The following is a 22,869-nucleotide window of genomic DNA, read 5'->3' as shown; positions in this document are numbered from 1 at the left end:
CTGCCACACATTCTGAAAACCCCATGACTGCTAAACATGACAGCTCCTTGAAGACCATCGGAGGCTGAAGATGGCTTTAAATGGGCACGGTATGTTTTCTAGAGGTAAAATTAGGAAAAAAGCAGATTTTTCTTTCCACCATCTGGCTTTCAGCTTTCACATTGTAGTCCAGGCAGTTATATATGTAGTTAATGTTTAGTAGTTGGCCTCGGCGTGGGCAACGACTGGTTTTGGACTTCTAATGATTGAACAGTTCTTCGTCAAGGAGGGATAATTATACACCATTACTTTCAGGAATTTTTAAAGCAAGGCTTGATTGCACAAGTTTGCTTTTATTGTGGATATTTTGTAATCCGAATAGAGTTATTTATATAAAAAAAATTATATATACAGTGGTATGAAAAAGTGTTTGGTCCCTTCGTGATTTCCTATTTTCTTTGCATGTTACTCTTACACTTATATGTTTCAGAACATGAAACCAATTTAAATATCAGTCAAAGACACCGCCCCCCCACACCCCCTCACCTGTTGGTTATAGATTGGGAAAAAATGATCACCGTCTCAGTATAAGCTGATAAAAATGCAAGCCTAACTAAATTATTCACAGTTAAGATTTGACAAACATCACTGAAGGGAGTAAAGAGGGAGAACTTGTTTTGCTGAAAGTTGCTGTCTGTTATGGACTTGTTTACACAAAACAAAAAGAGTTCACGGTTGTGACCTGCTACAGAAATGCTGATTCCTGGAAAGAACCTGCTCTCTTTCTCCTCTTGTGTCTCCATTTCTCACTTTCTTCAGTCATGGTTAATGTGTCTTCAACATTTTCTCTTTATTCATTTACCTCTGTTTCTCAAGACTTCAAGAAAACTATTTGTTTCCAGAGATCAAAAGAGTAACATAATACACAGAAAATGTGTTTCTGTTTTGCAGTCTGTTTTTTTTTTTCTTTTTTCTGTGTGGTTTGAAAATCAGCAGTGTCCCATCATTTGTCATTTTGCTCCTCATATGAAGAGTTTCTATTTTGAGGTGTGTATAGTTTTGATTGCCGCCCTGCTTATTAAGTTGAGTGTTAGCCTGAAAATTAGAAAACCTTTACCATAACAAACATACTTTGAATACAGAAAAACACAGCGTCAAAAATCAACACAGCGTCTGATTCACATATTCTTTTAATTGACCAGAAAATTCAGGATATACATCACAGGAAGCATTGTCCTCTTGGTTAAATGCTCAACTAAAATGTAAAACTTGAAGCCAGTGTTGACTCTGTGGTTATGACGTTAGCTTGAGTCCTCCTCTGATCCGACAATGTCCTGTAAAGTTGCAATTCAATGAGTTAGTCCAGTTGGAACGTCTAAACGTTATCAATCATTTCTAAATTGCAAAATGGTTCCAATCCTGCACAAATTTCCAATACAATTAGTTGATTTTAATTATTCCTCTAATTCTTGTCAAGGGCAAAAATTCTCACGTTCGATTTTTGGAATTTCTTTCTCTCTGCTACTCAAAATTTTTTATTTTCGACTGGACAAAACGGTGAACACATTGAAAAGCAGTAATTGTGTTCCAAATTGCAGTGATGACTGAATGAAATGCGTGAATTCCTCACCATAGGTTCCTGCGTCCTGAGATTCATGATGTGTTTCTGATAAGCTCCTATGATGCAGTCTCTCCTGCAAACACAGATGTAAAAGTGGTTCAGTCCACACATTTCTGCTTTCATCTATTAAAGCTGACGGTGTTCTGGATTTTTAATCACAACGTTATTGAACTCACTTGCTGGTGATGCCTCCCCCTGGTGGGAGCCCCGGTATCTCCTCTGCAGCCAGGAATTTGATCACATACAGAAGGTCGGGGTCTTCATCTTTGGATCGCATCATCTGAATGATTTCTGCAGAGGCAACAATTTGAGATGAAAAATGCAAGGAAGATGAAAGCAGTCTGATAAAAGTTAGTGTAAACCTCTGCAAAGCCATCCAATCACCTTCCACTTTCATGTCAATGTGCTGCTCCAGGTCTGCCTCGCGCTGCAGTGCCTCCTGCGACACCTGGGGGGCACCGGGGAAGCACACGATGATGATGCTGATGTTATCCAAGCTGCCCTGCAGAGGGAAGCAGAGGGTTATCTAAACAGGTAAGTCCAAAATTATTCATACACCAAGAGGATGTAGAATTAAATTAGCTTCCTTTCAGCAAAAACATTATTCCCTGAGAGGAAATGAGACAAAATATAATGATGAAAATGATGTAAAAGGTGTTGGTATAGGTTTTGAAAAGTAAAGTTTTTGACGAATTAAATAAAAAACATAAAATAAAAATAATAATAACTTTAGCCATTGAACAAATCATTTTAACACATAAACAAGACGAGCTTTTTCCTATATTTGGTCTTGCTTTACTATGTTCCAGTGGGATTTTCTTTGTTTGAAAAATAACAAGTCATTTCTAGGTTTTCTATTCACATTAAGATCTTAATAACTGTATTAAATAGCATTTATATTGTGACTAAGAGGCATGAAAAACTAGTTGGCACCTTAATAATAATAATAATAATAAGAATAATAATAGTGGGCTGCACAGTGGCGCAGTTGCCTTGCAGCAAGAAGGTCCTGGGTTCGATTCCCGGCCCGGGGTCTTTCTGCATGGAGTTTGCATGTTCTCCCTGTGCATGGTGGGTTCTCTCCTCCCACAGTCCAAAAACATGACTGTCAGGTTTATTGGTCTCTCTAAATTCTCCCTAGGTGTGAGTGTGTGTGTGAATGGTTGTGTGTCCTGTCTGTCTCTGTGTTGCCCTGCGACAGACTGGCGACCTGTCCAGGGTGAACCCGCCTCTCGCCCAGAACGTTAGCAGGGGATAAACACCAGCAACCCTCCTGACCCCATTAGGGACAAGGGTGAACAGAAAATGGATGGATGGATGAATAATGATGATAATATTAATAATAACAATAATATAAGTTATTATTATTATTATTAACAGTGGTAAACCTAAAAAAACAATAAATACAATACATCAATAATCTAGTAGCTTTGCTACTCTTTTAATCAAATATTTACAGCATTATATTTTAATTACATTCATTTTATGTGTTTCTGTTACTTTACATAAGGGCTGAATGATAGATCAAATATTAGTCAAATATGGTAAAAGAATGGATCAATAACTATAAGTAGATGGTGAGATCTGAGTAATTTAGGCCATTGGCTTTATAGTCATTTGTTGCATTTGCAGTGTTTTAAATCTACAGTAATAACACATAATATAATTGGTGATGTTAATCGTCTGCGGCATGTAGCTTTTATAAAATTCAGGTTACATCATGACTGTGTTATAGCTGCAGAGCTGTGAGCACTGAGGGTCAATCTACTGGAACCGGAAGTGTTATAGATCCTCTAAAGCCTTTTCAGGTGAAATAAGTAGCAACACAGAGAGGGAAGGATTAAAACTCAGAGGGGGAGTGTCTTCCACTGTTCTGCTGAGCTCTCGTCAACACGCTCACATTCAATGTTAATCCCAACCATGTGCAGCTTTTCCTGCTCCAACCTAATGTTTAAGGATCTCTTAGTGCATCTATATATAGGTCAGGCAAAGCGGTATTTTTGATCAACCAGGAGTAGAATCCACTTATGTAACAATTAGGTGCGTCACTGAGAGCCTGCTTAGCTCACCTTTGTGCCAGTGTGAGGCTACTGACTCATAAATCTGCCTGCCGTAGCATTTAGTGAGACGATAAACAACCACTAGTTGAGTTCTAGTGGAGTCTGTAGACGTTTTGGTGAGTTGCTGCAAGTTCACTTCAGAGCAAAATACTGAAAAACACACTTGATTCTGAATTTGCCTGTTGAAATAATCTGTGTTATGGTATTGGACTGACAATAGTATAGGACAGTAAAGTCTTTTATTAGTTTTGGCAGCTGCTAAATGATTGCAATAATCTAGTAAAAGGGAATGAACGGACAAAATGGGTGAAATAATCAAGTCTGTTGTCGTGTGGTTAGATTGGATATTAGATTTGTTATCTTGAATACTTACTATTTAGCCATTTATTGCTTTGTTGTTATGATTAGCATCAGGACGAAGAAAAAATAAACTATAGTGAATTGTGTGTTTAGAGGTGGCAAAAAGTAAACCATATTCCTTTCCTTTTATGTAAAATGTACAAAAACAAATGTCTAAATTATTGGCCTTCTAATCCACAAATGAGCCTATCTGACATCACAACACTCTTGCAGATAAATGTTTACATTTATCAAACTGCTAAGCATTTTATTTAGAGATTCTCTCTGATACTGATTTAAGCTTTTCTTTTATATATGCCCTTTTAATTCATAATAACACATGACAGAAATAAATGTACTACACAATATTTAGTACAAGAAGCCAACAGGAAATGAAGGATTTGCTGAATTATTCATATTTATTTCTAGATGTATTCTACGGTGTGATTCCTAAATTTGTTGACTTTTCTTCCTTTTATCTACTCCTTTAGAAGCTCCGACTGAAATATTAAATCTACATCTTAATCACAAAATAAATATTTGTATTGACATTTCTTGGTCCTTGTGTAATTTACTTTGGTTTCACGTCTCACCTTATAGAGGCAGAGGTCAATGACTTGGGCACAGATGTCTCTCAGGTCATCGCACACCTGGAGACGGTTGCGTATGAATGCGCACAGTTCCTCGTTACCGATGGCGTCCCACACGCCGTCGCATGCCAGCACGAGGAACTCATCTTGGGTTGTCCTTTCCAGTTCGTACACTTCTGGTTCTGGTGACACCAGTTGCTCCGTTTGTGGTCTCCAGTCCACCTCCTTGAAGTCAAAGTCTCCCAGTGCTCTGGAAACGGCTAGTGAGCCGTTAATCCTCTGCAGGGTAACCGAGCCGCCGGCGTTCTGGATCCTCTCCTTTTCCCTAGGATTAAACGGCTTGTGGTCCTCTGTGTAGAAGACCACCTGGCCATTGTGGCAGAGGAAGGTGCGCGAGTCCCCGCAGTTGATGAAGTAAATATACTGTGGAGAAATCATAACAGCTGCTGCGGTAGAGCCGCTTCTGTCCCAATTGTCCTTGCGAGCCATTTTGTGCATGTGGCGATCGATCTCCAGGAATCCGTCACGGATTCCCTCCTTCACCTGGTCAGGGTCCTCGTTTGCTTTGATCCCACCTGTTGAAAACAATACTTTGGCATTCAGATAAATGTATGCTCCGCATATGGGAGCAATGATTAAGTCTAGGGGTCAACAAGACTTTATAATATCCATTAGATTTTAGCTGTCTACTTTTTAACTGGTTGCTTGGGACCTACTTGTAGGTTTTAAAATATTGTACTGTGAATCTAATGGTGGGTTGGGCATAAAACAAAGAGTTGATAGAGAAGCACTCGAGGCTCTCTGTTTGGCACAGTGGATGATCTCCTCTATAAGCCTTTTGTGTTAAGATTTATTAATTCATGGAATTCCCAAAGCATGTTTTCAAATTCTTCCAAGATGTCTCAACTCTGTTCTAAAGGTCTCATTTACCTGTTTTGTTGTGTTTCTAGTCCGTATAAACATGCAATCCCAGTAAACTGCACATTTTGCATCTATATTCAACCATATTGAAGGTATTATCAACATTAATTGTGTACCTGTTGTTAGGATATGATCCAGCAGGTTTCTGGAGCAGTACTGGGCCACTGTAACGCCTGCATGTCCATCAAAAACAGCAAAGTACGCCCAGTCCTCCAGGTCTCCCTTCAGCTGGGGCATACAGGTGTGGGCATCTTCCATTTGAGCCCTCCAGCCCTGCATGCTGGCCACAGCGTAGTTCAACCCCAAATTTGAACCCCCTTCTGCAACATGTTTCTCCAAGTTGGGGTGGTCCAAGTAGGGGCTTGGCATTGCGTCTTCATCTTCTAAATTGTCCTCCTCCTCACAGCCCCTTTCTCTGGATCCCCCTTTGAAGAAGAACGTTACCATTTTTTCCGTTTCTTTAACCAGCTGCCGGAGAAAGGAGGGCACCTCCACATTGCTGGCACGCCTGGCCGTCCTCATCACGCAGCAGAGCCTTTGCTCAAGCTTCCTGCTCGACCTGCCGGCAGCCCGTCTCCTCCTGGTGCTCCTCCGCCGGCCTTGTGTTTTCCTCAACAGGTCCAGGGCAACACTTAAGCTGTGCCAGCCCTACCAGATAAACTAATAGCTTTTAGTACAAAAAATAAAAAACAAACAAAAAATTAGGGTTTTTAATTTAAAAACGAGAGTCCCATTTGCTCATCCCTAAGCTGACTTGTACAATTTTCAGTGTCCAAGGTCCTTCGGTATGAGTCACAGTCCGTCTTAATCTCACTCCTCTCTCCACCTTGTTCTGACGGTCACTCCTCTATCAGTTAATCTGTTTAGTTATCCATCTTCTCTGCTCCACCCACTCATCTCCCTTTCTTTCCTATGAAGCTCTAATGGATAATCACCTGGCCAGTGAGGCACAACAGATGACCTGCGTGTGCACACATCCCCTGGATTATTAAGAGTACATTTTACGCAATGAGTCTGATAAAGGAATCCCATTATCAGACTCAGCAAAGGGATTGCATGAGTGATTTGTTTTATCTTATTTTGTATGTTACTCACTAAGCACCTTGCTGCTCTGTTTAGGGACATTCTGTTACTGTAAACACGATTCATCTGAAGACGCTTAGGATATTATTGGACGTGTGAAGGTTTTATGGTTTAGCAGATGCAGTAGTATTGCTGCTACTATAAACAATAACATCTGAACTCCACAGGAAAAGAACATATAAAAATATAACATGTTCAGCATAAATATGTTTTTGATTTATGATGTAGATATAAATGATTTGTTGTAGATCTGAAACACAAATATCTTCCATTTACCCACTGGCTCTAGTTTAAATGTTTATATGCTCTATGCGTCCCGAGGGACTTTGGCCTGCTCTGCTTTTTAGAAACTGCTAACCAGACCCAGATTTCTTGGCTGCTACTTCACAACTCAAAGATGTAGCTTCCTTAACAGATTTCTGCAGACTTGAGATCTTGAGTTTGCCGCATCCACTCCTTGACCTTTTTGTGCTCTTTCTTTAGCCGCTTACTTGTTGCTCCACTGATATGCTATTGTCACAAAGGATATTTGGCTTCTTAATGCAGTGAAGTTATCATTTATCCCACACAGAAAAAACTGCCCCAAAGCATCTTATCTCCACCCCCATGTTAGACCATAAAGAATGTTTTCTTTGGGTAATAATTAGCGTTTCTCTTCCTCTAAACACAGCGGGTCAAGCTGATTCCAAACATCTTGATTTTGGTCATATTTGACCACCACAATTTCTCAAGACTTTTTCTGAATAATTTAGGTATTATCTTAGGAACTGAAGAAAGGTATGGAGTTAAGCCCTGATCTGGTCATTAACAAACTACTGTCATGCACTGTAAGCTGATCTCCGATCCCTTTTTCATGATTAGCTTGACCCTATGAGGCAACATGTTGATAGGATAGTTAATGACCATCCTGTGTTTCATTCTTATTGAGTTAGTCTCAACAACAGTGTCTCTTTCTCCCCATCTTGTTGCTGATGGTCTTGTTGTCTATTCCAGCTCTGTGCAGATTTGGTCTGGTCTCTGATGTTCTTTAACAGCTGTTTGGCCTTTCCTGTGGTAGGGAAGATGCTATTAAGGAAGAAATTGACATATAGTACACATGAATTGAGCTTGTGGATGGCTGGATGTAGAGGAAATCATGGCTGTGCCATGTCAACAGTAGAAGCATAGCAGTAATAATGCACCTACTAATTCTGTTCCAAAAATCTTAACCTTAGGAACAAGTTTTTTTGTTGTTTTTTTTTTTTCGTATAGAATAAATGTATTTCAATGAAAGGTTTGATGTTTCTGAATTGTCATTGTGACTACTGCAGACCTTTTACACATCTTTACCAGGGCTGTCAAGAAAGGTGGAAGGTTCTATAATTAAATGTAATTAAAAAAACAACAACAACAACAAAAAAAACATACATCACAGTCAAATGCTATAAATTGTCATATTCGAAACCGCCTGAATCCAGGAAAATTTTGTTGACATGACATGAATATCACAAACTCTGATATTGTGACAGGAATAAATTTGCATTATAACTTCTAAATCCTTATGGAAGAGTATATTGTAAATTTATTCAACTTATTTAAGTTAAGGAGAAAAAAAATTCTTTGAGATTTAATTGACTTATCTCCTTTCTTTGTTTTCTTTAGTGTATTTTCAGCTCCTGACCTGGTTAAGTGCTGCTAAAGACTTTATGTGACACTCTTCTCATCCAGTTATAAATACAACTAAACCTTTTATTAACTTACCCTGATCTCTGGCTGCAGGTCATCACTTTATTTGTGTTCGTTTGCCTCGAGTAAACACGCACACAGTGATCGCATTTGCACTCTGCTACTATAATCTCAGTCAGGTGTGAAATGACTTCTCAAAATCTGTGGAAAAAATTTCACAAGTTTGGTGCTTGATTGCTGTGTGTGGTAGTGACAGCAAACCATTAATATAAAATAAAATAGCCACAAATAGTTATTTGTGAAGAAAATGTAGCATAAAATGGTCAATTACATAAAATATAAACAAAGTATACTAAAGTTTGGGGTTGTCTATGAATACTTCTTTCTGTTAAGTTTTAAAAGTTTAAAATTCCATGTCACCGTTTAAACTTTCCTCTTTGTATAGCATAAATATAAAAAAGAAACAAAAGAATTATGAACACTTTTCCTGTTATGGGTTTTGCCCTCCCAACTCTTAAACGTTTCTATCAGGATCAGGTTTATTGTGGCACTTCACTGCCCCATACTTGACATCTTTTTCATAGCTATGCTTTAATTTCTTTAATCATTTCATATCAGAGTCTTTAAGATAAATACGTGACTCGTTGAAGCAAAGTTCCCATGCAGGTTTATATTTGCATTATGATGAAGCCTGATTCATTATGTGCGTGCGTGCTGCATTATTAATGACTTATCCCTCCCTGTCTCCTGCTCCGAACGCTGGAGCCACGTGATTAGAAACAGATAGGCATAGACTGGCTGTGAATGAAACGACGACAACAGGCGTTCACGCTCCTTTCCCTTTCCTGTAGCGTACGTTCCTACGGCTGCAGTCACACCGACGCAAAATTAGATGACGAGTGGAGGCGGCAGAGGGGAGGATGTTTGAGTGGAGTGAGGCAGGGCGGGGTTGCTGAGTAACAGAGGCAGGGGAGGGAAGAAGCTGCTTTCACAGGAGACGGATGAAGAGAGTGAATCCACACAACGTGAGTGCCGGCAGTGGATGAGGGAGGGGGGCTTCCAGACTGGACGGGCCCAGCAATGCCTTGATGGAGTATGGGCCAGGTTTTAGGATTCTCCCACTGCCGTAAGTCTTGTTTGTGTTTGTTTCTGTGCGTGCTTGCACAGCGGCGAGCTCGTAGACGTGCATAACCCACCTCAGCATCTTTTTCTCACATCATCGTATGTGTTAGCTCATCCCGTCGTCCTCTCTCCTGCTTTTACCTTGAATAAACAATAAATGGATCGCTGCAGTGCAGAGGCACACTCTTATTGTTTTCATGTCTCAGTTTGCAGGTTGTGTGCAGAAAGCCTTTGCATGGAGTCATGTTCAGATCGTAAATTATTCCTTCTGAATGCTTCTGTTGTGCTTTGAATTTCTGTCTCCCCCCCAATCTAATCTAAAGCTAAGTTACAGTAGCCGAGTATTTTCCTATGCTCACACTACTGCACAGAATATGCTGCATGCAGTGCAATGGCTGCCTGCTTGATTTATACACTGGTGTCATGCTGGCAAACTAATGCAGTGAAAGCCTTTTACTTCTGCCAGAACCACTCAATATTCAATGACCTAGAGTTTGCACTTAGGACTGATGAACACACTGTGTTCCCTTAGTCTGATATTTTCTACCCGCATTAATATTTGTTAGCCTTAGCAGCATCTTTTCACATGAAATGCAGGCAAGGAAACAATTATAGTGCTCTTACAGTTAGTTCTTGTGTGGTACTGCAGTGTTTATGGGGTTTGTGTCTTCCTGCTCATCTGCAGTACATCTGTGCTGAGCTTTATAATGGAACAGTTTATCTCAGTTTATCTTGAGATATTTTTTTAGATATCTCAAGACAAGTTTATTTGTGTAGCACATTTCAGTAACAAGGCAGTTCAAACTGCTTCACACCAGAAAGGAAAAAAAAAACATATTACAGCAACCAATAACGGAACAGCAATTATTATGTTATTATAAATCAAAGGCAACTCTATTTTAGGTTTTAAAGGAACTCAGTGTTTCAGATGTTTTGTAGCTTGCTGCAAGTTTGTTCCAGGTAAAACTGAGTGCTACGTTTCCATATTTGGTTACAGTAGCCATCTGGTTCTGGTGATGCACAGCAGAACCTGCAATACCTGAGTGGCCTGGAAGGTTGACACAACAGCAGCAGATCTTTAATGTATTGTGGCGCTAAACTGTAGAGTGATTTATAAACTAGCAACAGTATTTTAAGTATTCTACAGGGAGTCAGTATAGACTTCAGAACCGGGATGATGTTGGTATCTTCCTAGTTTTAGTGAAAACAGGATTTTGCTAGAAATGTTCTTTAAGTGACAGAAGGCTGACTTTGTAACTGTTTTATATGTCTCTGGAGGTTCAGGTCTGAGTCCACCACTACTCCCAGATACAGTACTCTGTAATATTTTCTAGAGATAGAAGATATTACTGCTCTATTTTCTAGCTGTAATAACCGAAGCTGCTTGTTGATGTAACATGTAATTGCTTTCTTCCAGAGGAATATGGCTCTGTGGCATCCACCCCAGACTCAACACCTCCATGCACCGATGGTAAAAAGCTCTCACCTCTCCTCTGTACTTCTTTTAGTTTTTATTTACGTCACAATAACAATGTCTCAATTACCAATTACTTTGATAGCAACATCAAAACAAGTTTCATCTGAAAACCTCATCTATTCCTATCTTTCATCTGTCAGAAAAAAAAAAATAGAAATGGCTCTTGCTGATCAAATAAACTGCGTACTGTTAGGACTACTTGAAGACATTTTCATCGTTGTCTTTGTAAATCAGTGACTGCCTGTCTTGATTTGTATCCAGGCGGCAACGAGGAGTCAGAGATGTGCGATCTGCAAACAGCCAGAGAGTGGTCCGATGATGACGATGAGGAAGTGGAGACAGGAGATCCGGACGACGACGAAGGACAAGCTTCCTCCCCGTCCATCTGGGGGACTCCTCGCCAGCACTCCTTCGAGCTGACCTTCTCTTACATCGCCATCGCAGAGGCCGAAGCGGTTGGGAGCTCACGCCACCATCGTGAGCGACGCAGGGGTGTCCCCCGGCTGGGACGCAGTCCTTTGATTCGAACTGACACGCTGGAAATGCTGTTAGACTCCCCTGATGTGGACTGGGAGCCACAGGGATTTCTCAGTCAAGATGAAGAAGAGACAACATCAGAGACTAGAGCGCGGGAGTCAGAGGAACCAAGGACAGCAAGCCCTGTGGGAAGAAGGGAAGGGGAACAAAGGGAAACTCTTCCAGTGCAGCCCGCTCCTGAAACTCTGGACTCAAAAAGTGGAAGGACATCTGTGGGAGATGGACGAGAAGAGAGCGCAAGTCAGATTGGTCAACGGACTTCTGAGATCCAGCAACACAGTTTCTCACAGATAGCTCAGGGTAAGAAGTAGAAGCCATAAAGACTTGGATGTGTCTTTGACCATCAGATGCATAAATTTTTTCCCCAATTCATCTTTCAACCTTTTAAAAATGATTAGATGAAAGATTTTATTTTTTTTTACTTTTGTTTTTGTTTTGAGAAATTCGTTTTTGCTTCACAAATGCTGTATATGTTTACTCCTGGCGCTGTCAGCGTTCAGCTCATCCCTCCTGTCTGCAGCCGTTAGTATCAAACGTTCATGAACTCCAAGCTAATTATAAAGTCTGACACTCGATGACCTTTTCTTCAAGGGAGTCTTCATTTCATGTGGCACAGACAAGCAGAGTATGACTTCAAGCCAGATGTCAGAAAGCCCTCACATGAATTGAATGCTTGTTATTTTTTACATACCAACACACTCACTGGCCACTTTATTAGGCACACCTTACTCGTACGAGGTTGGACCCCCTGTTTACCTTAAGAACCGCCTTAATGTTCTTTGGTATAGATTCAAAAAAGTGTTGGCTACCTTAGAGATTTTGGTCCACATTGACATCAACTTCTATCTTGCAGATCTCTTGCTCCATCTCATCCCAGAGATGCTCTTTTGCATTGAAATTAGTCGACTGAAGAGGCCATTGGTTTCCAGTGACCTTTAAAACATCATATTTAAAACCATTTAAGACCTGCGCTTTACGCCATGAAGCGTTATCCTATTGGAAATAGCCATGAGAAGATGGGTAGACTGTGGTCGTAAATGGTTAAGCATGTTCAGAAACAATATTCAAGCAGGCTGCTGCATTACGATGAAGTTGAATTGCTACAAAGGAGCCGAAAGCAGGCATGCACCGTTACACTTCCACCACTACGCATTGATTCAAGGCAAGGATCAATGCTTTAGAGTTGCTTACCCCAAATGCGAGACCGTGCTGTCTGATTATTACACATGAAATCAATACTCCAATTGTTCAAACAGTTGTTGTCCAATTTAGATTTTGTAGCCAAAGTTTCATGCCCCCTTCATAGTCACTCAAATCTCCTTTCTTCCCCGTTCTGGTGCTCGGTTTGAACACCATGTCATTTTCACCATGTCTAGATGTCTCAATATTACATGAAATCAATACTCAATTGTTCAAACAGTTGTTGTCCAATTTAGATTTTGTAGCCAAAGTTTCATGCCCCCTTCATAGTCACTCAAATCTCCTTTCTTCCCCGTTCTGGTGCTCGGTTTGAACACCATGTCATTTTCACCATGTCTAGATGTCTCAATACATTTAGCCCCTGTCATGTGATGTAAGTGTTTATAATAATTTAAAGACGTGTACCTAATAAAGTGCCTGGTGAGTGCAAATGGTAAGGCATTACATCATCAGATTGTGAGATTTTCTCGTTACTGGAGCTGATGTCACACAACAGAAAAGATGATTCTGCAGAGTTTAGGAGACCCAAAGAAAGAGCTGCATTTTTATAACGGTGCCTGTAATTTGCTTACTTTATCACCATGGTGACATCAGCTTCTGTTTCCCGGCAGCAGAGGATTCACCAACCTCAGAGCCCGAGTCTCCCGTCACCTTGGAAACCATTTCAGTCAAGCTGCTCACCTCTGTGCGACCCACAGACCCAGTGCGTTCGTCCGCGGCTTCCGTAGGCCTCAACTCTCAGGAACAGCTGCTCAGAGATCATTGGTTTTCAGCACCGGACCTAGCAGAGGATCTGACCATATGCATCCACATAGCAGGTACAGGATTGTATCACTACGTTTTACTTACTTTTTTTTTTCACATCTGCCTCCACAGATCTTTTGTGTTTTACGTTATTTTGCTCAGATTCTTCCTCGCAGCTCATAAGTCAGTGCTTTAATCAGAGATACGCTCAGGTTTCCCTCTCAGCATGTACCTTCAGGGGCAGGCGGGCAAGAGATCCTGGCTGTCCACTGTCTCCATAGTAACCAACTCTCTCGAGGTTTCAGGAATGATGGGCTGATTGCAGAGGAAACATTCCAGGCTTTGGCTGACTTTTTCAGGCAGGCACACCAATGAAACCGCTATCGGTGTGTGTCGTCTGTCTAAGAAACTAGGGCGAGTGTGTGTGTGTGTTTGTATGCAGTTTCTTTGTATGCAGATTCGTTGGCGCAAGTTGGAAGTTCTTGAGTGAGTGAGGCAGAGAAGGGGATCATTAGAGATAAGATTCAGTCATCACGCTTGATGGATTTTCAAGTGGACTATTGCAGTGGTCAGACAAGGGCTCTGTCTCATTTAAGTGAGGGAGGGATTTAAAGCCTGCTGATAATGTTGTGGTCAGACAGATAGTGTAGTGTAGTCTTAAATAAATAGGTCACACGCAGAGTGACCGCATGAGAATTGTCCTTCTTTTTATTCTGTTACTTCAGGTAAAATAAGTCAAAATAAAAAAACAGCTTTTTAGAAATGTAAGTAAAAAAAAATAAATCAATCTATAAATCTATTTGCAGCAATCTAGATTCAAAACTGTCTGATTATGAGACTTTCAAGAACATATTTTGGAAGATTTCTTTAAAAAAAATGAAAATATGGTGGAAGTCTTTTCAGTTTCTCTTGGATGTGAAGAGAAGCAAACTTTGAAACTTTGGCTTTAAAAGAAAATAACAGAATTAACTCTTCTCTGGTAAATGACAGCTAAATGGCAATTATGATTTACTCTCATTGGACTTTGCTTTAAAAGCTGATTTTAAAAGCTGTAAAATTTCAAAATGGGGAACGAAATCAGCTCTTATGTTCTCTGACAGGGAGGCTTGAATAGTGGAGGGTGATTCTGTGGACCAGCAGATTATTTTGGGCTGTTAGGCCTTTGCAGCGCTGAGTGAGCATTGGACGGCCAAAAACAGCTCAGGGAGGAGAAGGGAGTTCGTTCAGTGGGGGAGACAGAAAGAGGCAGGGGGATTTAGGAGAGGGAGAGACTGGAACAGCGACAAATCATGGCCAGTAAAGGTGAGACATTTTAAAGAAATTCAAATTTTTTTATACCTTTATAGTTAAAGTGCAGGGTTTGAAGTGTTAAGCCAAAATCAGAAGAAGACATTATATTTGATTTAAGTGAATATAAAACAAAAGAAAAGGTAGTTGAACGAAGCAGAGATCTCTCATCTCCCTTAGATCAGTTTACAGGCCAGTTCTTTTGAAACAGAGTAAGACAAGCTACCGGTGTGTTTGACTTTAGGCTGATGAGCTGCTTGGAATTACTAGCTGGAATCTGCATCAGTGGTTTCAATTCAAAATAAGTGTTTGCCATTCAAATGAGTTAAAACGGTGCTTTCATGGTATTAGACATCTATCTCCTGGCTGGCTTGATTTTACTGCTTTCGGCTGAACAGCTGGGACATGCACAGAGATTTCAGTGAACAGGCAGACATGATCTGAGTGAAAATAAATTTATGGATGGTTGCTTTGAGCAGACATTGCCTTGAAGTTTATTTTATTTTCACCCAAAGTTAAAAATAAACCCATTTAACCTCTTTGTTCACATTGTTATACTGACTATTTCTTTATTGATTGCTGGTTGCAGTTATTTTCTTTATAATATTTGCTTCCTTCAGGCAATCAGATACAATTGTATATTTACAGTCGTATTAAATAAATTAAAATAGATGTTCCACTGAGGCTTGTTTGATCAGATTAAACATTCCTTTTAAAAAAAAAATAACCTTTAACTAGATTTTAAACATGAGTTTCATTAAGCTCACATTTCTGTGTAAAATGTTATTTTTAATTGGTCTGATGTGATATTCTAAATCACATTTGTCATGTTTTCATTTTATATATATATATATATATTTATTTTTTACTTCCTACTTGTCCCTGTTAATCTACTCACACTTGTTTTAAAGGATCTACGCTGCCATCAAAAAGCATCTTCCCCTATTATTTCTGTTACGCTTTAGGTCAAATCAAACTTTCCTCTCTTTTTGGGAGTCGTTCAGAGGTGGACTTGCCCGCTGGTGTCGCAGATTATTGTCAGTCTGCATTATCCAAGTCCACTTGAGCTCTTAGGTCACAAATTGGTTGCAGGACATTCTTCTACAGGATTCTCTGGTTCCATCCATTACTCAAGATGTTTTTTTAGCCAATGAGATACAAACCTTTGAGTTATTTTTGGTCAGTTTTTGTTTTTTATTTTGTTATTGGGACTTTCCCATTCTGCCTCCGTCTTAGGATCATGTTCATTACAGAAGTAAACGAAGCCTACGGTGCCTTAAATATTGTTCTGGGATTTTTGTGACCTCTTGGATGAGCTGGTAACATGCTTTTTCAATCTTTTGTCGGCTGGCTACTGTTCCATGTTTTCTACGTTTGTGGGTAATGGTTGCCATTGTAGATTACTTAAAAATGGCTTGATGTCAGTTATGTTGTCACACATTCATAAGACTGGGGCATGATGTAGTGATTTTCATATCTTTTGGCCTACTTCATGGTGTCGGGCAGGTGCTATTTCAGTTGCCAGATTCAGCAGTAGGCCACTGTAAAAGTTAAATGAATTGAGGTGTTATAAATAACCCACCCACTGACAATGCTCTCTCTTCAAAGAGGCTTCCATGAATACTTAGCTTTTCATCCCGTCTGTTTGACAGACACCCAGAAGTCTATGTTTACACAACACACTATCACATAAAATCCCTCTTATAATTGGTTGTGTGTGTATATGCATATGGAAAAACCCTCAGTATGTAAATTGTAAAAATAGTATGTTTACTAGGTTGATTAATATCCATGAGTGCATAATCCCTAAACTGCAAGAAAATTTTGAAATTATTTAGTTCAAAGATTGAACAAAAGAATTCCCCCCCTATGGGACACGAAAAGCAGCTTAAGTTCAATGAAAAACTGCAGCAGGCTCTCAGAAAGCTCGAGGAATTATTGATCAAGGTCACTCTTAATTGTTAAATTAAAATTTGCCTTACTGGAAGGAAAGTATAAAGAAACAAGGCCTGGCTCAAAGCTTTTGCACAGAACATGGATATAATTGTCTCCAGCAGTGTGAGCGGGCCTGGGGGTTCAAATCTCCAACAAGACCCAGTTTGTTATATTTAGCCTCCAAGACTAAAACAAGGCAGAATTGCTTTAATATGAAATAAACAGAGACCAAAAAGTTCAAGTTAAAACTGTATATATTAGAGATGTCTGATCCAACAGTTCCTGGCAGACAATGAAACCATCAGGGTTCAGATTATCGGGTGCAGACGGCCTGACATGTGACAACAGGTGGTGGGAATTGAAATTCCCTTCAACTGCTGGCTTTTTTTTTTTTTCTCTGAAGGCTAAATTCAGCCAAGGCTTGAGCCTGTAGCTGCTGGGTGCTATCTCAGGGTTGATGACAAAAATACCTTTTTTTTTCTTAATGTTTTTCCCTCCTTATTCTTTCTTCTCAATATTACACCCATTTTAAGACAGAGAAATGAAAGACTATGTAATATTTTGTCTTAATTTATAAACAACGTTGGATGTTAGAGGTTCTTAGGTTTGGCAATTCATCGAGTACTTGTATTCCGACCCTATAAATAATTTCAAAATGTAATCACACTAAAATATTTGATTACATTTAGAGTACAGAACCACTTTTGTCTGTCAACTATCATTTCTTTGACCACTGTTTTCATTTACCTGTCTATCAGTAATGGACCTCATCTACTGGAAGGACACAGAGAGAAGTGGCATGGTGCTCACAGCCTTGGTGGTGGGCTTACTTTCCCTGTTCCAGCTCAGCATCATCTCTGTGGTCTCCACCGTCTCCCTGGCAGTCATGTGCTTCACCATCTCTGTACGCATCTACTACCAGTTGCTCCACCTCCTCAGCTGGGGGGACGGAGAACATCCTTTCAAGTAAGATGATTTCCTTGAGACGTTCATGCAGTTTTAATACTCTGATTTTTTTCCCTGAGTCCTCCACTGGATCAAATATTGAGACACACAGGAAATACAGATTCCCTGGAGTTGGACACCTTCCTGTTTTAAATGTGCACGATATGCACAAACTTATTAATGATTTTTTTTTTTATTGCACCTAAAACAGACAGGATACTGCATAATAAATATTTACTGTGTAGATTACAACTTTGAGCTTTGTTAATTAATTATTTTTACAATAATATTGAGTTGACTGAGGACTCTTGAGGCCGATACTGCCTCCTTAACAATTAGCTCAACAGATTAGTATTTTAATTATATTTGAGTTAATTTATTGGCTTAATGAGTGTGTGTTTCTATCAGGTCATACTTGGATCTTGACATCAGTTTAAGTGGAGAGCAGGCTGACATCTACATGCAAAAAGCCATTGTTGTGGCCCTGTCTGCTGTTGATACCCTGAGGAGGCTGTTTTTTGTAGAAAATCTTTTTGAATCCCTCAAGGTAAGCTAAGCATGCTGATTTAATTGCATTCACTCTATTTGTCTATGTAGTTTTGTTTATATTGGCCGTTGTTTGTGCATGGCTGTTTAGTCTTTTAGTACGAGGAACTATTTTAATGAACCCGTGTTGTTTTGCTTTGTTTAGAACCTCTAGGACTCATTAACCTAAGCATCTCCATGGCTCCATGTTCTGTCATTTTGCTCTTATTATCAGTCATATTCCATCATTCCAGCTCCGTGGTTCCCTGGTCACAGCATTGTTACGCATACTCAAAACAAACACACGCCTGTTGACTGCATAACAACTAAAGTGTAAATCATGAACTTGTTTAAGTTCTCATGTTATTCCTAAAGCGTAGTAGTGACTCATGTGTTCCCATCCCCTATTTTTAGTATTTAGTTTCTAATTGGTATTGGTACAAAACCAGTCAAATGGATTCAGGTCTCTTGTTTACTGCATCCATTTGTTTCAGCAAGGAAAGTGTGTTGGCGTAACTTCCTTCCCAGTTACTACCTCGTATCTCACCACCTATCCCATACCTGTCAGGATGATAGGACCTCCAGGTAGCTTAACTTGTAGCCAAACTTGATTGACAACTTCACTTAAGGACCAGCTAACTACCATTAGCAACACAACACTGGAGCAGGAATGATGTAGTGTAGTTACCAACTCACCTCAAGGCTGAGTTTGTAATGTAACAATTTAATAAGACAGGAGAAGTGTTGTCTGAGAGTGACAAGTTGGAAACCTCACTTACCGGCACCCTACTCATTGATTTAAAAGTGCTGTAGCCAAGTCCAACTACGCGTGGCCGTCGTTATAGATAACCATTTTTGACAAAACGTTGCACAACGTCCACCATTCTTATTTTTGCTGACAACTTTAGAACGCAAATACTTTATTCTATGGCAGCGAGCTGTGCAGTGGCTGTGAAACTAAAATCTGATAACATTCTCCATGTAACCTGTTCATGTTTTACACTTACAAAGACACTGGTGTTTCACAAAAAGCACAAAATTAAAATGTGGGGTTTTAGCACGAGAATAATGTTTTTTATTCACATGTACAGCTTAAATAAATTTCATATTGTAGAAAAATTAAAAAAAATGTTTTTTTGCCACATTTCAATAAACAAAAGATCTTTAATATATAGATTTATTTCACAAAGGATGAAGTATTTTAAGCTTTTATTTAATGTAATCTTGTTAACTACTTCTTTTAATTTCTGGAGAAAAAAAACAAACTGTTTTTAGCTGTACTTGCATGTTGAGATGTTTTATTGTCCATACATCTTCAAACAGACATTTTAAGAGTTCTGGCTCTCAAATATGACAAAAATGGTCCCTTTTACATTCACCTTTAGTGTGGTAGAAAGTGAACACCTCATTTTCTAATTTTCGTCATTAATTTTGGACAGAATAGAAATATTTATAGCAAATGACAACCCATGTGAGTTGGCTGAGCCCCTTAATCCCAGAACCTCCTGGCCAGCTGTGACCCTGCTGGTATGCTAAATGACACACACCAGTCAGCACACAGAGACCCCCGGGATAAGATGGAGCCCTTTTTCCATTTTAGACGGGGGTGTCCCATATCCGATGAACCGGATCCTGTAACCAAGACTGAGAAACCGGCAGCCATTAGATACTGTGAACGTAGCATTATGGAAGATACTGAACCAGGCTAGACTGGAGAAAGTTGGATGACGTTCTAAAACTAGAAGTCAGTTTGAATAAATGTTAGCTAAACCTGTTTGCATGTCTTTGATGGAAGTTGAATAAAATGTCTTCATTTATTTATTTTTATTCTGTTTTATCTTTCTTAAATCTCTAGTTCCTGTTTCTGATGTACCTTGTCACATATCTGGGAGGCCTTTGCAATGGCCTTACCATCCTCATCATCAGTAAGAAACTGAAATCCTCACTAGAGACATAAAATGCATCAGTAAACCCTGTGGCTCACGCATGAACTGTTTCTTCCTTTCCTCTCAGGTGTGATTGCTCTCTTTTCTTTGCCCCTTTTCTATGAGAGACGGCAGGTAATACATTTTTTCATACAACAACATAAATATGAGTTTCAACACAACAGATTCATATTTTTTTGTGTGTGTTTATAGGAGCAAGTGGATGGCTTTATTGGAAAAATTCAGGCCCAAATTGACAGCATGAAGGACTTGTGAGTATGGCGCCATCTTTTGACACTCTGTTGCTTCTAGCACAGCCACACAACTGTTGTCTTATGACCGTAGTTCACAGTAAAGCTTAAATACACACTTGTTTAGTTTGTTTTTTAAATTGGGGAGAGAGGGCAGGATTTCCCACAAATGTACTTGAACTTTAGATGTTTTGCTTTATTTTATTGAATGTTTGTAAATAAACCAATATATAGACTTAGTGATATTGTTCATACTTACATAATTTTTCTCATCAGTCCATAGAATACCTTTCCAGACGTCGGGGTGAATAACAAGGGTTTTTGAGGGAAATGTGAAGACATCTGCGTGCATTTTGATCAGCTGCTTGTTTCATTTGTGGAAATCATTGGATATCATTTTTAAATAGTGTTTAGCGCTAAGCCATGCTTTCTCTGTACCTGTATAATTGCTCTGATCATGTTCACTGGAGTCCCAAACAGCTAGAAATGGCTTTGTAACAATTTCCAAATTGATAGAAATCAATTATGTTATTTCTAATCTTCTTGAATGTCTCCAGATCAGAAGCATGTGTTTCCTTTTTACAAGGCAGGTTCTAGTTAAGTAATTTCTTGATTCTGGTATTATCCAGACATGCTAGTAAAATAACTGAGTTGTTTTTTTCCCCCAAGCAGAATTAGGTTAATCACAGCAAATTAGTGATTTAACAAAAGAAGAATTAATTTTTCCACCTAATATTCTCGTTTTAAAGTTGTAGTTTGCCTTTGCATAGGATATCTTTATCAGATATCACATTTACTTTGTTGCTCTTGAAAATGTAAATGTGACCAGAACACGGCTCTGTAGGGGAGCCATTTTTACGTCAGTCTCTAGAGCTAAAGTTGCAGTATTGTGTTTTTTAAGCAGGCTGTGATTCCGGGAGCACTAACCCGTCCTCTCTCTCTCAGTCTAAGAAGACTTGCCCAAGGCGGCGGCCCTCCTCCTGATACAACTCCTGGTGGTGCCAAGCCTAAAACCCAGTGAAATCTCATGGACAGCGGCTCTAGGAGAAACTACCAGAGTTGCAGGTTGCCACTCAATGTCTTACTCAGTAGTCTGTCCCTTAGACCTCCAGCAGATGGCGCTGCAGAAACTGGGAACCTGAAGAAAAGAGCAATGATGTTCTGTGTACTAAGACTGTGTCTCATTTCCAGAGGTTGGAGGATGGCTCTCAGATGCTCTTAAGGTGACGTAAGAGTTAGTGGATTCTGGGTGAAAACAATCTGGTAACATCATTTTTGGAAACATCATTTTAGCGTTATATAGGAGAACCGATGAGCATATCAGTTAGAGCTGTTGTACTAATGTGCTAAAGATTGTGAGTAGGAATTTCTCACCCCGACTCGGTCATCAGGTGATTTAACGTATATGAGAGGACAAAAACAGGGATCATCATGGCAGCATAAAATGACCACATCTACTTCTTCTTCTTCTTTCAGATACATTTTCATCCTCACGACTGTTAATCTGCATGAATGCCAGCGTATTGTTTTGAATGTGTGCGTCTGCTCTGACAAATTTTACCGAATATGAATCTGTTGGCCCCAATTAAAACAAATTTCTTCTTTATTTTCTAAAATGTTCTTTTTGTTGTCACCCCAGCTGTCATTCGCTTTCCTTTACACTTCTGGGACTTTGGTTTTTGCTTCGCCCTTTATAAGCGCAGAAAAATAGCAGAAAGATAGAAGAGATTTGCAATAATTTTGCTTAATGCGATGCACCTGAAGTGGAAGCAAAATCATGTGCTCATAAGTTCTGATGTGACGTTTTAGTTGCTGTGTGTTTAGTGAAAGGTTTAAGATTTTAAACAGTCCTCCCAGTGCTCTTATTGTGCTCTTCTCCAGCTATAGATGAACTCTGAAAAAACTGAGTAAGCGACATACAGGTGCCTTTCTGACTGCAGGTGCATGATATCATCACAATACTTACAGCGACCGTGTCTCTGACCATCACCTCACACAGAATGCTGTTTTGTGCGATTACCTTATTATATATGCGCGTGTACGCGGGATCTTAAACGGAATTGTAACAAAATCAGTTTCAGGAATCTCAAAAGTATTCAGGATGCTCAGCTATATAAATCCAAACTTTCTTTCAGCTAATGCTTCAAAGCGTAACGTTACTCCTATGCCTTACTGTTGCCCAGCTCATGCATCCTCAAGAGAAGCAAAGACATGTTAGGAGATGTAAACTCCAGCATGATGGCCTGTAAGCCTCAGACATGCTGATGCCTATAAATGACCCTGACTAGTTGAAAACACATCTCTCCCTTTGTGTTTTTGGCTTAGAGTTAGGATCATTACAGCATTATTCCAAAATGTGCTCAATGTGTTACTCTGCAATGGCGTCTAGATGTATGGCGCCTTGCAAAATCATATATATCCACTGGACCTATTCACATTTTTGCCATGCTGCAATCAGAAACTTCAATGTTTGATTGGGATTTTATGAAATAGACCAACTCAAGCTCAGTTTGATTGGATAGAGTGTCTGTGAACATCTGTTTGCTACAAATTCTCCACTGGATGTAGGTTTGATGGGCTGCACAGTGGCGCAGTTGGTAGAGCTGTTGCCTTGCAGCAAGAAGGTCCTGGGTTCGATTCCCAGCCCGGGGTCTTTCTGCATG

The 22,869-nt window shown here is 39.7% G+C and overlaps 2 protein-coding genes across 5 annotated transcripts; one reads left to right on the top strand and one right to left on the bottom strand.

The window, feature by feature from the left end:
* Positions 1–1,205: 1,205 nt before the first annotated feature.
* On the bottom strand, positions 1,206–6,405 carry ppm1na (protein phosphatase, Mg2+/Mn2+ dependent, 1Na (putative)). The gene is made up of 6 exons (XM_044120690.1): positions 5,627–6,405; positions 4,593–5,164; positions 1,985–2,102; positions 1,777–1,891; positions 1,610–1,673; positions 1,206–1,313 (listed from the first exon to the last, which is right to left on the bottom strand). The coding sequence occupies exons 1-6, from the start codon at positions 6,030–6,032 to the stop codon at positions 1,281–1,283; spliced, it is 1,308 nt and encodes a 435-aa protein (XP_043976625.1). The 5' UTR covers positions 6,033–6,405; the 3' UTR covers positions 1,206–1,280.
* rtn2a (reticulon 2a) lies at positions 2,013–21,812 on the top strand. 4 transcript variants are annotated; one of them, XM_044120688.1, is made up of 10 exons: positions 2,013–2,134; positions 10,798–10,851; positions 11,119–11,694; positions 13,206–13,412; positions 17,319–17,526; positions 17,914–18,052; positions 19,886–19,955; positions 20,044–20,090; positions 20,169–20,227; positions 21,152–21,812. In XM_044120688.1, exons 3-10 carry the CDS (start codon positions 11,139–11,141, stop codon positions 21,225–21,227), a joined length of 1,362 nt encoding a protein of 453 aa, XP_043976623.1. In that variant the 5' UTR covers positions 2,013–2,134; positions 10,798–10,851; positions 11,119–11,138; the 3' UTR covers positions 21,228–21,812. The 4 variants fall into 4 exon arrangements, with proteins under 4 accessions (XP_043976623.1, XP_043976621.1, XP_043976622.1 ...); XM_044120686.1 differs by lacking the exon at positions 2,013–2,134 and adding an exon at positions 9,228–9,384; XM_044120687.1 differs by lacking the exon at positions 2,013–2,134 and adding an exon at positions 9,240–9,384 and having other exon boundaries at positions 13,209–13,412.
* Positions 21,813–22,869: the final 1,057 nt, after the last annotated feature.

This window comes from Gambusia affinis, linkage group LG06 (assembly GCF_019740435.1).
Source record: "Gambusia affinis linkage group LG06, SWU_Gaff_1.0, whole genome shotgun sequence".
NCBI lineage: Eukaryota > Metazoa > Chordata > Actinopteri > Cyprinodontiformes > Poeciliidae > Gambusia > Gambusia affinis.
This window is presented reverse-complemented; position numbering and strand designations above follow the sequence as displayed.

Bases quoted from the DNA above. Each gene is read 5' to 3' on its own strand.
- ppm1na (XM_044120690.1), bottom strand. From the start codon at position 6,032: ATGAGGACGGCCAGGCGTGCCAGCAATGTGGAGGTGCCCTCCTTTCTC. The intron at 1,674-1,776 runs GTGAGTTCAATA...CTGTGTTTGCAG, and splicing joins GGGGGAGGCATCACCAGCAA to GAGAGACTGCATCATAGGAG. The intron at 1,314-1,609 runs GTGAGGAATTCA...GCAACTTTACAG, and splicing joins TCAGGACGCAGGAACCTATG to GACATTGTCGGATCAGAGGA.
- rtn2a (XM_044120686.1), top strand. From the start codon at position 9,354: ATGGGCCAGGTTTTAGGATTCTCCCACTGCC. The intron at 9,385-10,797 runs GTAAGTCTTGTT...GCTTTCTTCCAG, and splicing joins TTTAGGATTCTCCCACTGCC to AGGAATATGGCTCTGTGGCA. The intron at 20,228-21,151 runs GTGAGTATGGCG...TCTCTCTCTCAG, and splicing joins ATTGACAGCATGAAGGACTT to TCTAAGAAGACTTGCCCAAG.